Raw genomic sequence first — 23,925 nt, forward strand, 5'->3', positions numbered from 1 at the left:
TTGGGAGCTTTGGGATCCAGCACCATACACCAAGGGACCCAGGAGGAGTCTCGTCCAGCCACACATCGGGTAATAGGCACACAGACCTCAGTTCCGGCTCTGGACCCAGCAGGGGACCATGAAGCAGCTCTAGCCCCTCTCGGCCACAGTCCAAGAGACCCTGGAAAACACTGTTTTAGACAATCACCCACAGATGAAACAGCCTTTGTGGAAGTTCAAGTTTCAAGCAGAGAAGTTCCAGCACAATGCTAGAGAAAAATAATACAAGTCTAGATGCACTGCGGGGGGTAAGAAGAACTGTTTGACTACTCACATCACCTTCTCACAAAGCAGCACAGCTTAGGACTAAAAAAGATCTTGGCCTATGATTTTTCTCATGAGGGAAGGAAGAGCACATACGTGAGCACCCAGTTTCCCTGGCTGTGTGGGACACTGTCAAAGAGGCTCATTCCTGTCTCGCCCCATCCAGAACACTGAATTGTGAACTGCATGACTGGGGGGTGGGGAGCGGGAAGAGGCTGGAGAGTGGCAAACAGGACTCTCAAAAGAGGATTAAAGGAACGTGGATCTTACTTAATGTGTCCAGGGACTCCATCAAGAAGCCCACCCATAAGCCCCTGGGGATCCTCCAACTGGCCATGGGGCACTCTCAGCACTCCATGGGACTTACACACACCACCAACTTGTGGCAAGCTTCCTGTTCACATTCCTGATGACAGCAGCATGACGAACTGAGCACATACAGAAAGCTTTGCTGGCCCAAATGTGTGGACCATGAGAGACCACAAATTTGAGCTGTAGTGCCATCTTTGGGAAACAAAAGGGAGGCTGTTAGCAGTTGGCCTGGTGTTGTGCAGGATCAGAATAAGGCATACAAGCTTAAGAATTCTGCCACAAGAAGGAACAAGAAATGTTGAGCAAGTGTACCCATAGAAGATCTGAGAAATTCTCAGAATCTCTAATAGGGCTGATAGAAAGTATTTCTCTCCTGAAGGCAGTTAGTAAAGACTGGAGGATGTGACTGCTACTTCAAATGTGAAGACAGCAACACAAAACTTCAAGGAAACATGACGCCACCAAAGAATTACAACAATCTTCCAGTAACCAATCCCAAAGACGTGGAGATCTATGATTTTCCCAATAAAGAATTTTAAATGGCTATTTTAAGGAAACTCAATGTGCTGCAAGAAAACACAGAAAGAGAAGTCAATTAATTCAGGAAAACTACACTACACGAATAAAATGAGAAGTTTAACAAAGAGATAGAAATCATAAAAAAGAACTACACAGGAATTCTGGAGCTGAAGAATGCAATGAATGCAATTAAAAATATAATACAGAACATCGACATCTGAATGGATCAAGCAGAATGAAAGAATCTGAGATAGAAGACAGGGATTTTGAAACTATCCAGTCAGAGAAGAACAAAGAAAAAAGAATTTAAAAGAATGAAGAAAGGTACGTGATCTATGGGATGTCATCAAAAGAAACAGTTTGTGAATTATGAGAGTTCCTGAAGTTGACGAGAGAGAGAAGAGGGCAGAAAGCTAATTTGAAGAAATAATGGCTGAGAACTTCCCAAATCTCGGGAGACATATGGATATCCAAGTTCATGAAGCTCACAGATCATTAAACAAACTCAACTTAAGAGTTCCTCTTGGGCTTCCCTGGTGGCACAGTGGCTAAGAATCCGCCTGCCAATGCAGGGGACACGGGTTCGAGCCCTGGTTCGGGAAGATCCCACATGCTGCAGAGCAGCTAAGCCCGTGCACCACAACTACTGAGCCTGTGCTCTAGAGCCCATGCCCCACAACAAGAGAAGCCACCGCAATGAGAAGCCCGTGGGTACTGCAACGAAGAGTAGCCTCTGCTCGCCGAAACTAGAGAAAGCCTGCGCGCAGCAACGAAGACCCAATGCAGCCAAAAATAAATAAATAAAATAATAAATTTATTTTTTAAAAAAGAGTTCCTCTTTAAGACTCATTATAATAAATTTGTCAAAAATCAAAGACAAAGAGAAAAATCTTAAAAGCAGTAAGAGAAAAGAAGCTTGTAACTTAAAAGGGACCTCTCATAAGGCTATCAGTGGATTTCTCAGCAGGCACCCTTTGAGAGAGTAGGATGATAATCCAAAGTGCTAAAAGAAAAAGAAAAAAACTGCCAATCAGGAATATGCTATTCAGCCAAGTTATCCTTAAGAAATGAAGGAGAGAGAAAGACTTTCCCAGGCAAACAGAAGCTGAGGGAGTTCATCACCACTAGACCTGCCTTACAAGAAATGTAGAAAGGAGTTCTTCAAGCTAAATGAATGGACACTAATTAGTAACATGAAAACATACAATATACTGGGGTAAAGTTAAGTATATAGTCAAATTCAGAATACTCTAATACTGAATATGGTAGTGTGTTAACCACTTAAATCTAGTATAAAGGTTAAAGGAAAAGAATATTAAAAATAACTATAGCTACAATAACTTGTTAATGAATACAAAATATGAAAAGAAGTAAATGATGACATCAAAAACAAAAAGGGGGAAGTAAAAGGGTAGAGTTTTTATACACAGTCCAAGTTAAGTTGTTATCAGCATATAATACACTGTTATATCTACAAGATATTTTATGTAAGCCTCATGATAACAACAAAGCAAATACAAAAACCTAGAGTAGATTCACAAAAGATAAAGAGAAGACAATCAAAGCATACCTTTATGGAAAATCATCAATTCACAAAGGCAGGCAGTAAGAGAGGAAGAAAAGAACAAGAGAACTACAAAATAGCCAGAAAATAGTAACATGGTATTCGTAAATCCTTACGTATCAATATTCACTTTAAATGTAAGTGAATTAAATTCTCCAGTCCAAAGGCATAGAGCAGCTGGATGGATTTAAAAAACAAGACTGAACTATATGCTGCCTACAGGAGACTCACTTCAGTTTTACAGTCACACATAAGAAAGAATGAAGGGATGAAAAAGATATTCCATGCAAGTAGATACCAAAAGAGAACAGGGTAGCTATTCTTTTACCAGACAAAATAGACTTTTGGCCAAAAACTATAACAAGAGACAAAGAATGTCATTATGTAATGTTAAAGGGATTAATTCATAAAGAAAATATAACAATCGTAAATATACATGCAGGCAACATCAGAGCACCTAAATATATTAAGCAAATACTAAAAGATCTGAAGGAAGAAATAGACAACAATACAATAATAGTAGGGGACTTCAATACCTTACTTTCAACAGTGGGTATATCATCCAGACAGAAAATCAACAAGGAAATGTTGGACTTGAACTATACTTTATACCAAATGGAGCTAACAGACATATACAAAACATTCCAGCCAACAGAAGCGGAATACATATTCTTCTCAAGCGCACATGGAATACTCTCGAGGATATATCATATGATAGGTTACAAGATAAGTCTTAGCAGACTTAAGAATATCAAAATCATACCAAGTACCTTTTGCAACTGCAAAGTTATTAAACTAGAAATCAGTAACAGGAAGAAAACTAGAAAATTCAGAAATATGTGGAAATTAAACAAAACACTCCTGAACAACCAATGAGTCAAAGAAGAAGTCAAAAGGGGAATCAAAGAAATATCTTGAAACAAATAAAAACGGAAAGACAACATTCTAAAACAAATGGCCAACAGCTACATGAAAATGTGCTCAACATCACTAATCATCAGGGAAATGCAAGTCAAAACCACAATGAGATATCACCTCACACTTGTTAGAATAGCTATCACCAAAAAGATAAGAGGTAAGTGTTGGCAAGGATGTGGAGAAAAGGGAATGCTTGTGCAATGTTGGTCAGAATGTAAATTGATCCAGCAACTACAGAAAATAGTATGGACGTTTCTCAAAATTAAAAAAAAAGAACCATCATATAATCTACCAATCCCACTTCTGGGTATCCAAAGGAAATGAAATCAGGACCTCAAAGGGATATGTGCACTCCCATGTTCACTGCAGCATTATGCATTGATACAATAGCTAAGATATGGAAACAACTTAAATTTCCATCTACAGACGAATGGATAAAGAAGATGTGGTACATACATACAATAGGGTATTATTCAGCTGTAAGAAAGAAGGAAATTCTGCCATTTGTGACATGGATGGACCTTGTGGGCACTATGCTAAGTGAAATAAGTCACACAGAGAAAGGCAAATACCATGTGATATCACTTATATGTGCAATCTAAAAAAGGCCAAATTCATAGAAACAGAGTAGAATGGTGGTTGCCAGAGACTGAGGGGAGGGTCGTGCAGGAAATGGGGAGATGTTGGGCAAGGGTACATACTTCCAATCATAAGATGAATAAGTTCTGGGGATCTAATGTATAGCATGGTGACTATAGTTAACAATACTGTATTACATACTTAAAAATTGCTAAGAAAGTAAATCTTAAATGTTCTCACCACATAAAAGAAATGATAATTATGTGAGTGATAAAACAGAATGAAATTTTGCCATTTGCAGCAACATGGATGGACTTGGGGCATTATGCTAAGTGAAATAAGTCAGACAGAGAAAGACAAATACCGTATGATCTCACTTATATGTGGAATCTAAAAAAAAGTCAACAAACTTGTGAATATAACAAAAAGGAAGCAGACTCACAGATATAAAGAACAAACTAATGGTTACCAGTGGGGAGAGAAAAGGGGAAAGGGGCATTATAGGGGTAGGAGATTAAGAGGTACAAATTAATAGGTATAAAATAAGCTACAAGGATATACTGTACAACACAGGGAATATAGCCAATATTTTATAATGACTATAAATGGAGTATAACCTTTAAAAATCATGAATCACTATATTGTACACCTATAACTTACATAACATTGTACAGCAACTATAGCAACAATACTTCAATAAAAATAAATACTAATAATGAGGGTGAGAGGAATTTTTAGAGGTGATGGGCAGTTTTATGGCATAAACTGTGACAGACTCATGGATGTATAATTATCTCCAAACTCATCATGTTGCATACATTAAATATGTACAGCTTTACTGAGGTATGTACAATCTTATCTCAATAAAGTAGTTTAAAAAAAAACAAATGTTATCATAGATCTAAATGTAAAAGTTATAACAATAAAGACTTTAGAAGAAAACATAAGAGAATATCTTCATAATTCAGATGTAGGCAAAGTTTCCCTATATAGGAAGAAAGTTAATAAACCATAAGAGGAAAAAACGATAAATCAGACTTTATCAAAATTAAAAAGTTCTGTTCATGAAAAGATTCAGTTAAAAAAATTAATAGGCAAAACAAAGACTAGAAGAAAACATTCATAAAATATATACCTTGACAAAGGACTGGTAACCAAGATATATAAAAAGCATCTACCTACAACTCCAAAAAAACGGCTGAAAATGATTTTTAAATGGCCAAATATTTGGAAAAGACACTTCATAAAATAAAATATATGAAAAGTAAATAATCACATAGAAAAGTGCTAAGGAGATGCAAAATAAAAACTATCTCACCACAGGACTTGCTAAAAATTAAAACAATAACACCAAGTGTTGGCGAGGATGAGGAACAACCAGAATTCTCACACAGTAGTGGTGGGAGTACTAAACGCTACAACCACTTTGGGAAAAGCTCTAGCAGTTTCTATTAAAACTAATTACACACAATCACCATATTACCTACTAATCCTAATCCTAGAAATTTACCCAAGAGAAATGAGAACATATTCCCACACAAAGACTTATCCAAGAATGTAGTTTTATTCAAAATAGCAAAAACTAGAACCATCTCAGGTGTCCACTAATAGGAAAACTGATAACCAAATTGCAGCATATTCACTCAATAGAATACCACTCAGCAATAAAAAGGAACAGATTACTGAGACATACAACAATGAAAATGAATCTCAAAAACATAATACTAAGTGAAAGAAGCTTTCCATAAAAGTACATGTCAGAGGACACCATTTACATAAAGTTACAGAATAGGCAACAGTATGGCCTAAGAAGTTTAGAATAGTGGTTACCTCTATGTGAGTGGGGCAGAAATTAACTGGGAAGGAGCATGAGGGAGCTTTCCGGGGAGATGGTAATGTGCTATACCTTTGATAGGGGGTTGAGATCCATAAGTAGATGCATTTGTTTAAAAGTCAGCAAGTGTACACTTAAGATTTGTATACTCATTGTATGTAACATTTACAACATGAGAAAAACTTGTAAAAATATTGAACTCTAGTTAATGATATGCATGTTAAAATATTTAGGGGACGCATACAGATGTCTGCAATTTACTTGAAAACATGTTAAAAATAAGATGGACTGAAGGACAGATAAGAGGGATAGAAAAACGTGATAAAACAAGTATAACGAGATGTGAATGGTAGAACTGAAGTGGTGGCTATGAAAATATTCACTGTATGATTCTTTCAACTTTCTTGTATGCTTGAAAATGTTCATAATAAAATATTAGGGGGAGCTCCCTGGTGGTCTAGTGGTTAGGATTCCGGGCTTTGACTGTCATGGCCTGGGTTCAATCCCTGATCTGGGAACTGAGACCCCACAAGCCACATGGCGCAGCCAAAAAAAAAAAAAAAATTAGGGCGAAGCAGGGTAGTAACGAAAGAGAAAATAAAAAAGGAAGGGACGGCAGAGATTGCTAAAGAGGAATCACCAGTGAAGTAGAAGGAAAACAAGGAAAGTATGATATCCCAAAAACCAGTTAGAAAGGACATTTAGAGGAAAGAACGGTCAACGGTCAATGGCATAGATTTTTCTGAAAATCCAAATAATGTTAAAACAGGCCCACTGAATTTGGCTGTAAGAGGGGTGTAAGCGGAGGAGAATGAAAGCCACAACGAAGTGGAGGGAGAGAAAACTGCTGGTGAGGAATGAGAGACAATAAATGAAAACAACTCTTAAGAAACTTGGCTGTGAAAAGGAGACCAGAGAGACGGGGCAGCAGCTGAAGGAGGATGTGGCGTCACTACACTGGACAACACCAGAGCATGTTTATGTGTGGGTGGCAATAATCCAGCATAGAATCGGGGTGTCGTGGGTGCTCCGAAAATATATGTTTAACTCCCAACCCCCCGTACCTATAAATGTGACCTTCTATGGAAATAGGGTCTTTGTGGATATAATCTAGTTAGAAATGAGACTGGGCCAGATCAGGGTGAGCCCTAACCCAATGACTGGTATCCTTATAAAAAGAGGGCACAATAAAAAGAGGAATTCCGACACAGACACAGAGACACAGAGAAAACGCCATGTGGCAGCAGAGGCAGAAACTGGAGTGATGCATCTACCAGCCAAGGACTGCCAGCCACCACCAGAAACCGGAAGAAGAAAGGAAGAATTCCCCCCCTAGAGCCTTCAGAGATAGCATAGCTCTGCTGACACCGTGATTCAGACTTCTAGCCTCCAGAGCTGGGAGAGAATAAGTTGCTACTATCTTAAGCCACCAAGTTTGTAGCGCTTTGTTAGGACAGCCCTGGGAAACTAATACAGGGGAGATTAATGGTGAAGAGAAACAGGCGATGAGGATGGGGTAATGTCCTTGAGAAGCTGACATGGAACCATTTCCAAGACACCAGGGCAGGAGTTAGCCTTCGAGAGGATCAGGGCCACCCTCTTCCATTGAAATAAGTATAGCATCATTCATGGAGGATCTAAACAAATGAGGGGTTTACCCAGAAGGCTTGGACAATAAAGAATGCTTCAAAGAGCCTTTGTAATAGCTTCTCTGTCTTTTTAACTAGCACACAATATGCAGCCTGCATATTAAAGGTACGAGTCTTCCTCTAAGCATACAAGAACCAACCTATGAAACTTAAATACAGCAACTCTGCCTTCCAAAAGGAGTTTGAGAACGAAGAGCAAGTCTTACCAACAGGAATGGAACCAGATGCTCAACCAATGTTTGTCAAAACAAAATACAACGGACAGACACAAAGCCTGGTAATCCAAATTCAGGAAGCTCCTTACCTTGAGCTGCTGCTGGAGTTCACTGTTCAACCGGGCCAGCACTGCATTTGCCTCTTTATTTTTGCGGATAGCAGTTTGAATAGCCTTCTTCTGTTTGGAAGACTGTCTATAAAAAAGTACAAACAGTTCACTGAAATAGAACTTAGAGGTCTGGATCCTTGTGGGTCAGAACTCTCCGATTCACAGTAAGTGCTAAACTAACAAGGGGCTAATGTCACAGGGCTCCAAAAATAAAATCAGATATTCACACAGGCAGGCAGGCAGGCAGGCACACACCAAAGGAAACAAATTTGTTGGGATGAATTATTTGCACCTGAAATAATGTCCATTTTATAACTTGAAGAAAAGCTGTGAATTGGGCCTTTTCAAACACTCTTCGTTCCATTTATCCAAAGACATTTTAATAACTATTTCTTCCTGACAAACGACATTAACTGAAATGCCCTTTTTGTGCAATTATTAATGGTGTTTAAAAGAACTGCAAGTGGCCCCGCGGACAAGTGTGAAGGAAAAGAATAGAAGAATATTCCCTTTAGCAAAAAATCCTACATTAACTTAGCCAGCCTACATACCTCTCTTTTATTTCTTTATTATTTGGCATGAATGCCTGAGTGTGTATGTGTGTGAGTGCGTGTGCGCATGTGCATACACCAACATACATTCTGTGGCACTTGAGAAAAACACAAAAATGTTTTAATACTAGTCTTCCCAAATTAAGTCAAGAGTAAATTCACAGAACAGGTATAACTAAGGGGACCACACATCCCACCCAGCCCATTACCGTCTCTGCTTACACTGCCTGTCTGGCCCTAATTTTTCTTAGCACCCTCTTTCCCCCTCAAAACTGTCAATGTGGTTGTAGAACCTATATCCTTATATCCCACAGCAAGAAATACTGAATCCTCAGAGCAAAAGGGCAATCTAAGTTCCCCTAGAAAAACAAACGTATTTGTAATCACTGGGAGAAGGGTTCCAGGCCAGAGCGACTGAACTAGAATGCATTGTGACCACTAGAGAGATCTGGTGACTGTTCACTGCGAATACACACTATGCTAGCCGCTCTGCTCACCTGCAGAAGGCATGCTCCCTCCCCAACAAGTTGAAAGATTAATATTTTTTTAACCCATAAATAGGCAGGGAAGAGGCTTCAAAATCTAATTTTTACAAGATATAGATTGCATTTCTGGTTTCAGGATAAGACGGAGTAGACACACTTCTCTCTATTCCTTCCACTAAATACAGTTAAAACCCTGGACATAATATACAGAATAATATAGATGACTCTGCAAAGTGAAGTGAAGTGGAGTGAAGAAGGCAAACCAGCTAGGGAACTCAGTACCCAGGGAAAGAATAGCCATGAATTCCCTGGGTTTTCTTTTTTCACTTCATGCATCCCATCAATGCCAATGAGAGCAGATAATGTAAAGCCTCCCCACAATTCTGCTCTCTCTAGCCAAAGGACTTGGAAAGGGGCAACCTAACAAGACAGAAGATTAGACACAATAGCCCTCCTGAATACAGATGTAAAATCTTTAATAAAATATTAGCAAACAGAATTCAGCAATATAAAAAAATTATATATCATGACCAAGAGGAGTTGATTCCAGAGATACAAGACTGATTCAATATTCAAAAAACAATCAATATAATTCACCATCTTAACAGGTGAAAGAAAAAATCAAATGATCATATCAACTAATGTAGAAAAAGCACCTGATAAAACGCAACACCAATTTATAATAAAAACTCTCAGAAAGCTATTAATAGAGGTGAACTTCCTCAACTTGATAAAGAACCTCTACCAAAAAAACTATAGCTAACATCATACTTAATGAAAAACTGAATGGTTCCCCCTAAGCTTAGGAACAAGGCAAAAATTTCTACTCTCATCACTATTTTCAACATAGTGCTGGAAGTCCTAGCCAGCCCAATTATACAAGAAAAGGAAACAAAAGGTACAAATATTGAAAAGAAAGAAACAAAACTGTCCCTATCTGCAGATGACACGACGGTCCATGTAGAAAATTTCAAGGAATCTATAAAAAACTCCTAGAACTAACAAGTGATTTCAGTAAGGACAGAAGTGAATTTGCAAGATAGATTAATCTACAAAAATCAATAGTATTTTGATATACTAACAATGAACACCTGAAAATCAAAAATACAACTTCATTTATAAAGACTCAAGCTGATTTTCTTAGATATATCACAACATATATGTAATTTACATGCTGAGAACTATACAACACTGATGAAAAAAATAAAATAGGATCTACATAAATAGAGAAATGTTCACGGATTGGAAAACTCAACATAGTAAAAGATGTCAACTCTCCCCAGATTTCCTATAGAAATCCCAGTAGGATTTTTGTAGCTCAAGACAAAATTATTCTAAAATCAAATGGAAAGTCAAAGGAATCAGAATAGCTAAACAATTTTGAAAAATAATTATAAGTGGGAAAAACAGAAGACATATAGCTATAGTTATCAAGTGGTGAAGTAATGAAGATACTAATCTTCATTACTATCTTGTGTGGTATTGGCAGAGGGAAAGACACATAGATCAATGGAACGGAATAAAGAACCCAGAAATAGACTCACACTAGTACAACCAACTTATTTTTGACAGACGTGCAAAAGCAAGTCAATGGAGAAAGAACAGCCTTTTCAACAAAAGTGCTGAAGCAATTCAATATCCATAGGCCAAAAAATGAACCTTGACCCAAATCTCACCCCTTATATAAAAATTAACACAAAATGGATCACCAACTGAAATGTAAAGTGTAAAATTATAAAACTTTTAGAAGAACACGTAAGAGAAAAAATCTTCAGGACCTAGAGCTAAGTGAAGAGATTTTAGAGGTGACAAGAAAAGCACAATCCATAAAAGGAAAAGAAATAAGTAAGTTGGACTTCCTTAAAATTTTTAAACTTTTGCTCTGCAAGACTCTTTTAAGAGGATGAAAAAACAAGCCACAGACTGAGAGAAAACATTGCAAACCACATTGATTTGTATTTAGAATATATAAAGAACTCTCAAAACTCAACATTAAAAAACAATTCAATCAGAAAATGGGCAAAGGAGATGAAGAGACATGTCACCAAACAGGACACATGATGGCAAATACACACATGAAAAGATGTTCTAGCCATTAGGTAAATGCAAATTAATACCACAGTGGGATACCACTACACACGTATTAGAACAGCTAAATTTAAAAAACAGTGACAAAAAAAAAAAACAACCAAACAGTGACAATACCAAATGCTGGTGAGGATGTGGAGACACTGAACCTCATACAGTGCTGGCTGGTGGGAAGATAAAATGGTACAGCCATTTTGGAAAACAACTTGGCAGCTTCTTTAAAAACTAAATATACACTTAGCACACAACCCAACAATCACACTCTTGGACATTTAGCCCAGAGAAATGAAAACTTACGTATACACAAGAACCCGTACACAGATGCTCACAGCAGCTTTATCTGTAATACTTGACAACTAGACACAAACAAAATGTCTCTCAAAAGGTGAATGGCTAAACAAACTGTGGTACACCCATAGCATAGAATACTGCTTAGCAGTATTGATTTATACAACAACTTGGACAGATATCAAGGGCATTATGCCGAGTGAAAACAAGCCAAACTCAGAAGGTCACATGCTGTGTGATTCTATGAATATAACATTCAGAAAATGACAAAGTTATAGAGATGGGAAACTGATCAATGGTTACCACGGGTAAGGAGTAAAGAAGAAGATGGGGTAAGGGTGACTCCTGTACCTTGATTACAGTGGTGGTTACAAGACACACACATGTGATAAAATGGCAAAGAACTATACATATACACTGTCCCAACGTCAATTTCCTAGTTTTGATATTATATTATAGTTAGGTTAAATGCAATCATTGAGAGAAACTAGGTGAAAGATACACAGGACTTCTTTATACTATTTTTGAATTTCCTATGAATCTATAATTATTACAAAACAAAAAGGGTTGGGTTTTTTTATAAATTTATTTATTTATATTTTATTTTTGGCTGCGTTGGGTCTTCATTGCTGCACGTGGGCTTTCTCTAGTTGCGGCGAGCGGGGGCTACTCTTCGTTGTGGCGTGCAGGCTTCTCATTGCGGTGGCTTCTCTTGTTGCAGAGCACGGGCTCTAGGAGTGCGGGCTTCAGTAGTTGCGGCACACGGGCTTAGTTGCTCCGAGGCATGTGGGACCTTCCCAGACCAGGTCTCGAACCTGTATCCCCTGCACTGGCAGGTGGATTCTTAACCACTGCACCACCAGGGAAGTCCAAAAGTTTTATGAAAATACATGTTGATCAGAACTAGATGCCCCTACTTAAACAAATACTTCGCTAAGTGTGCCAGCTTATAACAGTTTCCCCTCCTCTGGGAACTGTCTCCATCCCCTTCCCCCTCCCTCCACAGGGATGGGCCCCAGGCAGACAGTCCTATTTGTCTTAAGAAACGCTCAGCTCTGTTTTCACACTTGAACGGATCCTGGCCTGTCGTAAGCTGACCAGATTCTCTCTCCCAGGGATGTATGGGTCCTGGTTAAGAGTTTGGTTTAGCCTAGGCCCTGCACAGTGAGAATGTAACATCTGGAGCTGAAGGTGGTTGAGAAGTCTTCACAGATAAAAATGACAGAAAATAGAGAAGAATCAGGAGGAGAGCCAACAGGTATACAGTCCTCTCTCCCATCCATCCGTGCCCCTGGTTTCCATGAGTCACCCCTGTACTCTTATAATAATGAACAGGGTTTTGCTAGCTCAAGTTGCTCTTTATGTTTTACAACCAAATGAGCCCTAAGTAACGCAAAGACAGTATCCGGCCCCAAAAACCTAAGGGTTCAGTAAAGGTGTCTAACTTGCCTCACCTCTTAAGACTTGCTTCTAGAGTTTGTCTCTCCAGGTTCTCCTAACTTCGTTACTCACTGTTCCAAGGTGGGCTCTAAGTGGCCTGGTTTCCAAGGAGGAAGATAAGGGAATAACAGCAAGGTGTTTATTTCGCCTGCTGCTGTTGTACGTCAGGCGATCTCTCGGTTTTGAACTGCGTACTGTGAGGCTCACCCACTGAAGGTTCTGTGGCAGACTGTCCTCCAATCCTCTTCTCATGCCTTCCTGTTTTCAGTAGCCTCTCCTCAGGTTGAGCCAGGCACATGGCCATGCAACTAGAAACTAGTGGCATTTCCATGTCTCCCTGGCAAGGAGATGAGGCCACATGACTAAGTCTGGGTGAAATGGATGCGAGAGAAGTGATGTATGCCACTTCTGAGTCATGCCCTTAAAAGTAATCTGTTTTCTCTCCATTTGCTCCTTTCCCCTTCCTGGGACCTGGAACACGAACATGTTAGAGGTGAGCCACCTCCAACCCTATGGATAAAGGCAACCCTCACAGGGATCTAAAACAAGACGACAGAAGGTACCTGGGTTCTGGGCAGGTACTCTTCTGGACCACTCACCAACTCAGACTTTTACATAAGAAAGTAGTTAATTTCTATGTTATGTGAGTGACTGTTACCTGGTTTATGTTCAAGCAACTGAACCAATGTTTGAAGGAATATAAACTGGGGTCTCTAGATGAGAAAAATCTTCTTAGCCTTCACCCTGGGCCCTGATTTCTCCCACGGAATTCTGAGTACAGCTTTTAAGAAGTGAGTTTATACTGCCTTTTCTCTTCTTGGAAATGGTAGGTTTTCATTAGAGATGCCAATCATCAACCCCAAAGATATTCCAGTGTTGCCAAACATGAGGAGGGAAGGGAAACAGAATCCCAGCCACACTGAGAACGTCATACAGACAAGCAGACACTGCCACGCAAGCTCCTTGGAATGCCCTGGGGTGGCCCAGGACAATTCCTGGGGTTCCAGAGAAGAGCAAAGGCCACAGAGGCTGGCACAGGTTCAGTCACAGTACTGCCACACAACATCCTCTAGTTCTAAACTGTTCAAACAACTCTATTTTCCCAAAATCGATCCTTAGCAGATACATTAGATATGGGGGAAAAAATCAAGCTAAATTATTTCTAAGAAAAACCCACTTCTGTCCTTACGGGTAGCTCATTAATGATGACACAATCGGAGAGCTGTTTATTACTTGTAACCTGGACTCAGGAGCGCACACCTGGAGAGAATATTTTATTAGTTCCTCTCCCCTAAATGGAGCAGACAGTGATGATATCCGAAGCAGAATTTGTTTCTTATTAATAGATCAGTTCTAACGTTAATTTCCCCAAAGGATGAAGACCATTTTGCAACTTGATTTGTGACTCTTTTCTCGGTTTTCCCAAAGACGGTATATAGTAACGACCACTCTAAATGCACTGGAGAGAGATTAACTTACTACATACAATGGGTATCTAAGGGCATCACAGCTTAATTCTCTCCCAGAACCCTAGTTGAGAAAGGGCCATACAGACTAACCATCATGTGTCTGGCTGTCCTCTCTCCAGGTTTTAAAAAATTATGAATGCTAAGTTGCTCCTTATCACTCCAAAATAAACTGGTCTGGGACCTGAAGTAAGTCTTATAAAGTTCCCTGCCATTTACAGCACTATTTGTGCTGCTGGTGGGTGCTAGCCTCTCTCAGCCTGACCCCATGTGGTCACCTAACTAGTGAAAGAGTATCATGGTGAGGGGCAGTGACTGAATAGGCAGATAAAAGAAAATATCTCCTTTCAACAAATGCTGCTGGGAAAACTGGAAATCCATATGCAAAAGAATGAAGCTGGACCCCTTCATTATATAATACACAAAAATGAATTTAAAATAGACCACAGGGCTCAATGTAACAGCTAAAACTATAAAGCTTTTAGATGCGAACACAGGAACAAATCTTCATGAACTTGATTTGGGCAGTGGTTCCTAAGGTAAATTTTTTTTAATATCTTTATTGGACTATAATTGCTTTACAATGTTGTGTTAGTTTCTGCTGTATGACAAAGCGAATCAGCTATATGTATACGTATAACCCCATATCCCCTCCCTCTTGCATCTCCCTCCCACCCTCCCTATGCCACTGGGCAATGGTTTCTTAGGTATGACAGCAAAAGCACAAGTGACAAAAGAAAAAAATTCGATAAATTGGACTTGATCAAACTTAAAAATATTGTGCTGCAAATAGCACCATCAAGAAAGTGAAAAGACAATGCACAGAATGGGAGAAAATATTTGCAAATCATACATCTGACTAGGGACTTGCATCCAGAGCATATAAAGAACTCATAACTTAAAAATAAAAAGATAAATAATCCAATTAAAAATGGGCAAAAACCTGAGAAGACATTTCTCCAAAGAAGTTATACACATGGCCAATAAGCACATGAAAAGATGCTCAACATCACTATTCATTAAAGAAATAAAAATCAAAACTACAATGAGATACCACTTCACACCCACTAAGATGGCTATGATAAAAACCCTAAAAATCAAATAACAAGTGTTGGTAAAGAGGAGGAAAATTTGAAACCCTCATACTTTACTGGCAGGATTGTAAAATGCTTTAGCCACTGTGGAAAACAGTTCGGCAGGTCCCCAAACTGTTAAACATAGAGTTACCATATGACCCAGCAATTCTACTCCTAGGTATAAATACTCAAGACAAATGAAAAGGTAAGTCCACACAAAAATTTGTACACAAATATTCACAGCATCATTATTCTTATTAGCTGAAAAGTGGAAACAACCCAAATGTCCATCAACTGATGAATGGATGAATAAAATGTGGTATATCCATATAATGGAACATTATTCAGCAATTAAAAAAATTAAGTTCTGACTTACTATACAACATGTATGAACCTTAAAAACATGATGCTAAGTGAAAGAAGCCAATCACAGAAGACCACATGTTGTATGATTCCATTTAAATGAAATGGCAAGAGCAGGCACATCTATGAAGACGGAAAGTAGAGAGCGGTTGCCTGGGGCGTGGGGCAGGGGAGAATGGAAAGTGACTGCTAATGGGCACAGAATCTCTTTTGGGGGTGATGAAAATGTTCTAAAATTACACTGTTATGATGGTTGCACAACTTCGTAAATATGCTAAAAACCACTGAAGTATACACTTAAAAGAGTGAATTGTATGCTATATGAAATGTATCTAAATAAAGTTGTCTTTTAAAAAAGATGAAGAGGACTTCCCTGGTGGTGCAGTGGTTAAAAATCCGCCTGCCAATGCAGGGGACACGGGCTCGAGCCCTGGTCTGGGAAGATCCCACATGCAGCGGAGCAACTAAGCCTGTGCACCACGACTACTGAGCCCGCGTGCCACAACTACTGAAGCCCGCACACATAGAGCCCGTGCTCCGCAACAAGAGAAGCCACTGCAATGAGAAGCCCATGCACCGCAACAAAGAGTAGCCCCCACTCGCCGCAACTAGATAAAGCCCGTGCGCAGCAACGAAGACCCAACGCAGCCAAAACTAAGTAAGTACATTTATATATTTAAAAATAAAAGATGAAAAAAGAAGATCTCTGCGTGAACTCCACCAGCGGCCCTGCCATCCAATTTGGAGGATGTCGTAGCCACCACTGAGTGACTAGCATTGATGTGAAGTGCAGATTACAGTGGAAAGCTGGGGAGAACATGGAAGCAAGTTTGGCTGTCTGTGTCCCTGATAGAGATGCATCCTCTAGGCTGGAAGGTGGCTGGAAGATGGCCAAAGCTTTCAGTGACTATTAAGGACAAAATATACTTCCTTTAAGCACTAATACTACCAGGGAACTGTCTATTTGGAAAAAACAAAAGCCATTACCTGAAGAAGAGTGCTGCACAGATTCAGAATGGGGATTGGCTTCAAAGGCAAGCTGCACCCACAGAACCTGTTGCTTTTCTTCCCATAACAGTGTAAGCAGGAGTAACTCCGAAGCAGCCCCTGAGACCCACAGGGCCCCTGGAGCGGTGCCATGACGTATCCCGAGCATTTGTGTTAGTGACTAGTCAGGCTCACTTGAAGTAACACGCAGCAGCGGTTTTCTGCCCTGGACACCTGGCTCAATTTCACTGAGGCAAGTGATGGCTCTTCTTAAAGCCAAAGTCTGGAGAAGGATGGTCTTCTCGGTCCCGGGCCATGTCCACAGGTGCCCCCACCCTCCATCCAGCTGATCATACAGACAGATATCTTAGCAGTTCTGCATGTGACCATTCTGTGCTGAGATGCTCAACAACAGAACCCCTTCATGGGGATGAAAAGGAATCATACACCACATCTACTCAAAGTTGGGTCTGAGGGTCTTAAAGCTGGCCACGTGCACCGGGGAACATGAGATAAGACAGGCAAAGAGGGAAACTGCCATTTATATTACTGTCTTCTTCCCAGGAAAACACAGGCCAGAACAAAGAAGAGCGGTAGGAAGGAAAGGAAGAGGAGGGGAGGAGGGGAAGGAAATCAAACCAACCCAAAGCACACGCCAGCCTGGGACCTGCTGGTCCCTGGGGTCAAGTTAAGCCCATCACTTAGAAAGCCTCTTTCTATGTGACCGGGAGACTGTAATCCCATCATAGAAATGAGTAAGGTAAGACTATAACCATTAAAATCACACATGTCCATGGTGATGAGTGTAAATGTAAGTTTACATTTACATATGTATAAGCAGATTTAAAATAAACTTTCCGACCTTTCGCGCATTTATCCATTCTACTTACTTTTGCACTGTTGGATGCGGTTTCACGGTTGCTACAGAAGCTGGCCCGCCGACAGCCGTAGTAGGCTCTTGACTTTCTGTAGCTTGATTTTCAGGTCGGAATTTTCTACGGATGGGCTTTGATGGGGGCTGAGAATACGGTATATCCTGTGAAGTTAAAAAAAAAACCAAAAAGTTAAACAAATGCCACCCATCACGTCAATGCCCCATGTTACTCTCGGCGTATCCCCAAGGTCAGTCGTGTGCTCTATTCAAACTCCACACCTCAGGACAAGTGGCTGGTTCGTGGCTTGGCAAGACCTGGAGAGACCCGGGCATCAGATTCCAGGGGCCTTTCCTTCTTTCTTTTTCTTTTTTTTCATGCTTGCAGCCTATTACCTCTTTTGTCACCTGGAAGGACACAGGACTCAGATGCCCTCTCTCCCTCCTCTCTTTTCTTTTTTAAATGCTGTGTGCATCTCACACCACAGGGCTTTTCCTTACTGAAGACAAAATGCACTCTTGCCTCACTTTGGGGCTTTTGGGAATATGTTCTGAATCTGTTCTAAGTTTTAAAGTTTGTAGAGGTCTTTGTCATATGCTCATCATTCTCCAACCCCCGGCTCCTACATCAAGCCAAGCTGACGAGCCACTGTGTCTTCTGGAAGGAGACAGTTGGCCTGCTTCCTTGGAGGCCCTGCCTCACCTGTGCTCCCGAGCCCAGGCCCACGTGCTCTGTGATGGGAGGAGGGCCTGAGGAAATGGGCAAGGAGAAAGGAGGGGGAGAAGACGAATGGGAGAGCACGGTGAGTGAGCAAGCAAATGGCCCAGGACTTGGTGACATGGGTGGGCAAGGGGAGACCGTAGCAAAAAGACTAGGAAGGGGAGACCACCCCAGCCCCCAGCTTGCTCCTCGAGGCTTAGCAGGATGCAGGGCTCCCCACTGCACCTCTTGGTCTTGCCAAAAGCAAGGCCACCATATTTAGCTGGGAGGTTGAAGAGGGAAGTACAAACTGTCAGAAACATCAAGGTGGAGCCCAGGAATCATCAGGACCCTAATCTTCACAAAGAACCCAGATTCTAGGAAATCTGGACCACAAACATTCATGTCAGGGCATGAAAACTTTAAAACGGTATGTCTGCTAACAGCGGCAAGCAGCCCAGGGGAGGGAGGGGTCCCAAGACCATCACAGTAACATCCTCACGCTGGCCTTACCTTCTTTGCTGGACTACTTTCCGCAGCTTGGGAAGGGGCTCTGTTCAGCTGGGGGTGTAACTCGGCCTCAGACGCTTGTTCAGACTGTAGCAAAAGATCACAGAAAGGAAAAAAATGTAAAAACATAACCACCTAAACATGTAATGAAGAGAGCTTAGGAAAAGAGTTACTAAGGAGAAAGAGCCAAGGATGGTCGGGGCTGCCAATCCTCGAGAAAAGCTTCTGTAGACCCTGCTGTTCCCTCCCATCCCTCCTCCCAGCATTGTTCAATCTTAGGGAAAGAAGTCACAGGAATGTCTTCTATAACTGGATGTATGTATTGCTAAAAACTAATGCTTCGAAAGCACAAACTAAAAATAACAAAGCGTATCAGAAAAATAGGGTGGGGAAAGAAGTTAAAATTTCAACCCGATCACTAACAAAAACAATAATTATAATGAAAAGCACTGAAAGTTTTTTAAATATTAAATTTCTGATAAAACACTCTAGTAGATATGACTCTTTACCTTAAAAAAAGGTGAGGGGTAAGCATGATGGAAGGGGTAAACAGAGGGATTCTGGCTGCTGAGTGGTATGGAGTCCGTGAATGTAAGCACAAAGACGGGAGGAATGGCCCCAAAGGCCTGCAAGACAGCGGGGCCACACAGCCCGGCGCAGAGCCCAGGGAGCGCGGGTGCCCCTGCTCAGCTTCCTATCTCCCGGGCTTGCTACATTCAGCGCTGCTGGAGTCCTTGGCTTTCAGCCACTATTAGCCAGGGATGCAAAATGTTAATAACATGTGAACCAACGTGACCTCCACATTACCAGTCCTCTACTGACCCACAAGCTAATCTGCATCACAGAAACACACACTGCAGCATGCAACCTATGGGTCTGAGGGCACCTACCTCGTCGCTAAGCAGCCCTCTTCAAACCCTTGTGGGGCCTGGCTTCTTCCTTATTCTGACCCTACTCCTCCCCAACCACCGCCCCACCCAGCACGTTCCAGCTGCCTCTAGTCTTCAGAGACCAGCAGCCCAGCTCGGCACCCTCAGCTGTGTTTGTAAAGGTCCTGTCCCTGGCATCTGATGAGTCGCAGTCTCCTACTTGGAATCATTCTCTCTTCCTGTTCTGGCCCCTCTTGTCCCTCACGTGAGCGGTTTCTCAAGGTCCTGTTTTCGGCTCTCCTGCTCCATGTTTCCCTCCCTGTCCACTCTTCCCCACAGTAAGCCCGTCTGCTCCTACACTTCCACTGCCCGCGCTGGAATCCTTGGTGCCCAAGCAACTCCCCGCCTCTTTGAAACCCACGCTGCAGGCACTCAACATGCATGATTTCTAGTTCCAGGTTTTTCTTATAGCCTTCTCCTTTCCATTAAGGGTAACTGTATTATTATTATTGTTGTTGTTGTTATTAATAGATGTGCACTATGAACCACCGAACACTTGCTATGTGTCAACATGTTGCTCTAGATGTTTTGCATGGATTACTGCATTTCATCATCACAGTCTTAGGAAGTCGGGAAGAAACTAAGGACTCAGAAGGTAAGGGACTCACCCAATATCACACAAATAGCAGAGTCCAAACCCAGGCCTCAGGTTCCAAAGCTGGGCTGTGACCACTATGCTCTACCGCCTCCAGCACTCTTGGGCCTGAGTGTTATTCACTCAAGAAGTACCTATCCAACAGCCACGACAGGCAGCCCCTGTAGTAGCACCGGTGTTCAAGGATGAACAAGCTCTGGACCTTGCAGTCTAGCGGGAAAGGCAGAGAATGAGCAGGCAAACAGGCTTCAGGGGAATAAGGACTACAGCGAGGGTGTGCGGGGGCTACAACAGCAGCCGGCCTTGTGGGTCACCAACACTCAGGCAAAGGTGACATCCCGGCTGCGAGCTGGGTGCAGAGGGGCACTGCACAGGGGGGGCGAGAAAGGAGGATTGAGGGGCCTCCCAGGCTCTGACACCCGGGAGGGCAGGCTGGGGTACCACGAGAGCACGGAGGCCAACCTCCACAACAGGAACCGAGGGAGAAGCAGGTGGGAAGGGGAGCCTGCTTTGGGACACACTGAGTTTGAAGTACCCGGAAGCATCCAAGTGAAGTCGGTCAAGAGCCATTCACGGTCAGGCTCCCCCACCTTCTCGGGGGTTCGGACAGATGGCATCACACTCCAAGATGCACTAGTCCAATGTCAGCTTTCTGAATGGCTGAGCAAGGACCTGACAGGCACCTAGTGCAGGGCTGCCCGTGACCTGTGCTGAAGAACAGGACCTGGACCTGAGGCCCGCACTCGCCTTCCACGGCCAATCCACGGCCTGCCCTGCTACGGCCCACCCGCTCTCCACAGGGACCACAGGTTTGCGCCCACATGGCCCAGCAGCCAGGCAGAGAGGAGAGAAGTGACGGACCAGTCACCCCACCTTTCAGTTGGTCAGTTCCCCTCCGTATCATCAGGCAGGTGGAGAGAGGTGTCCGTCCTAATGCTCCCTTTCCTGGGGAGATGAGTGAAGTCTCCTTCTTGTGGAAATATTGAGGGAAATGATAAATTTCATCCTCTTTTCAACAAAAATGAGGATTCTGAGCACAGCAAAAGCAGTAGAGTGTCTGTATCACTGACTTCCTTTTCTTGTAAACATCTCTAAATCACCAACAACAATGGGGTGGGGCTTGGGAAGGATGAGGAGCAGTTGTGAGGCCTGAAAACTGTTTTCCATCTTAAAATTTACCTTCCTGGGCTTCCCTGGTGGCGCAGTGGTTAAGAATCCGCCTGCCAATGCAGGAGACACGGGTTCGAGCCCTGGTCCGGGAAGATCCCACATGCCGCGCAGCAACTAAGCCCGTGCGCCACAACTACTGAGCCTGCACTCCAGGGCCTGCGAGCCCCAACTACTGAGCCCACGTGTGACAACTACTGAAGCCCACGCGCCTAGAGCCCGTGCTCCGCAACAAAGAGAAGCCACTGCAATGAGAAGCCCGTGCACCGCAACGAAGACCAAACACAGCCAAAAGTAAATAAATAAATCAATTAAATAAAATAAAGAAATAGGAAAAAAAATTTAAAAAAAGATCCTCCATCATTTGGCTCCAATTTACCTCTGCATCATAACTGCATTAGTTTGCCAATCGGGAACCCACTCCAGGCACATAAGTATTACCTGAATCTTCAAACACACCACAAGTTTCTTCTCAATTCAATTCTATTTATTCTAGAACTTCTAGCCCAATGGTTCCCAAATACAGCTACACAAGAGAATTATCTGGGGAATTTTTATAAATTACAGACTTTTAGATACTACCCCAGACTTCTCTAATTAGAATCTCCTAGGGCTGGAACACTAGAACTTCTATTTTAACAAGCTCCCTGAGTGATTTTTATGTAGCCAGCCCAGACCAGCTAGGGACCACTGATGGCCCAAACTCTTCATTTAAGAAATGAGAAAACCAAGTCTCCAAGGTCCTGGTCTGGAAAAGGCCACAGGTGCTCCAGCAAAAACTAACCAGGCTTCTTAATTGTTTTCTTCTCCATTTACCATGGAGGCAATAGGTGGTATATGCAATATGGTTTCATAAACAAATAAATACATATTTGAAGCTGTGCAAAATTTTTACCAGTAAGACTTTTATTTAAAAGTCGAGGGACTTCCCTGGCAATCCAGTGGTTGGGACTTCGCCTTCCAATGCAGGGGGTGCGGGTTCAATCCCTGGTTGGGGAAGCTGGTATCCCATATGCCTCACGGCCAAAAAAGCAAAACATAAAACAGAAGCAATATTGCAACAAATCCAATAAAGACTTTAAAAATGGTCAACATTGGGCTTCCCTGGTGGTGCAGTGGTTAGGAATCCACCTGCCAATGCACGGGACACAGGTTCGAGCCCTGGTCCAGGAAGATCCCACAGGCCGCAGAGCAACTAAGCCCGTGCGCCACAACTACTGAGCCCGCACGCGCCACAACTACTGAAGCCCACGTGCCTAGAGCCCGTGCTCCTCCACAAAAGAAGCCCCCACAGTGAGAAGCCTGCACACTGCAACGAAAGCAGCCCCCGCTTGCCGCAACTAGAGAAGGCCGGCGCGCAGCAACGAAGACCCAATGCAGCCAAAAGTAAATAAATAAATTAATTTTTTTTAAAAATGGTCAACATCAAAAAAAACTTTAAAAAAAAGAAACATGAATGTGTTTTAAAAAAATAAATACAAGTCGAATTTGCAACAAGCAAAGAGTCACATATTCATGCTACTGACAGATTAGAAAAAGAAACTTAAGCTTCATTTACCTCCCAAGAATCCAGGCAGATCCCAAGACAGAATCACAAAGGTCAAGGCTAATTTCTAGGCAGATGAGCAGATAATCCTGCTACTGTATCTAGGGGATCTCCAGCATCTTAGTGGTAGTCTCAGTGTCATTTGGTGCTTGACTTTAACCTGACCCCAATCTCTGCTGGTTAAGGACACACCAGAAAGCCCTGTGGTCAAACCCAGGCATAGAAGATGCAGAACCAACAGCCAGCAGCACAGTGGCCACAACAAACCCCACCATTCGACAGTCAGTCTCAGAGAGAAAATCCAGAGGACTGAGTTCTCTGTAAGAACAATTACCAAAATCCATGACCCAAGTCACTTATGAGAGACAAAAATGGAGCTGAAGTATAAGCACCTGGAGGGCAGGAGCTGGGTCTTGTTTCACTCTCGCTTTCCCAGTGCCGAAGCTAAAGACCAGCAAACAGCAGGTCCTCTCATCAATGTATGCAGTGAACTAGTAATGAATCCAACACTGTTTCATATTCCAGTGGACAAGTCAAAAACTTCATCCCATGGCAACTGGGGCCACAGAGCACAGCAGGTACAGGACACAGGCTTTGGAGTCAAATCCAGGCTTGGCACTGGTTTGGGCATGGGCTTAACCTCTCTGAGCCACAATTTCATCATCTGCAAAAGGGGATAATCCATCTAACTCCTAGCATTGTGAAGATTAAGTGAAACATCTGTCTCGGGTGCGAAGCACAGTAACCCAGTAGCTATTCACTAATGGCAGCTACTATCATAATCGGGAGTAAAATTACAATTGGTTTCCCAGGCACAGGATCTATTTCTGTAAGCAGAAGCTAACTCAACATGAGGGACT

General features: G+C 42.1%; 1 protein-coding gene across 5 annotated transcripts in view; it reads right to left on the bottom strand.

Annotated features, from left to right (window-relative positions):
• The window catches only part of REPS2 (RALBP1 associated Eps domain containing 2), a 232,492-nt gene that overhangs the window by 16,994 nt on the left and 191,573 nt on the right, over nucleotides 1-23,925 (bottom strand). For all 5 annotated transcript variants that reach the window (XM_019925644.3, XM_019925643.3, XM_019925646.3 and 2 more), the window contains 3 exons: nucleotides 18,832-18,915; nucleotides 17,638-17,783; nucleotides 7,983-8,088 (listed from right to left, as the gene is read on the bottom strand). In XM_019925644.3, the coding sequence (XP_019781203.1) occupies nucleotides 7,983-8,088; nucleotides 17,638-17,783; nucleotides 18,832-18,915 (336 nt within the window). The remainder of the gene's footprint in view (nucleotides 1-7,982; nucleotides 8,089-17,637; nucleotides 17,784-18,831; nucleotides 18,916-23,925) is intronic.

Source organism: Tursiops truncatus, chromosome X (genome assembly GCF_011762595.2).
Source record: "Tursiops truncatus isolate mTurTru1 chromosome X, mTurTru1.mat.Y, whole genome shotgun sequence".
Lineage (NCBI taxonomy): Eukaryota > Metazoa > Chordata > Mammalia > Artiodactyla > Delphinidae > Tursiops > Tursiops truncatus.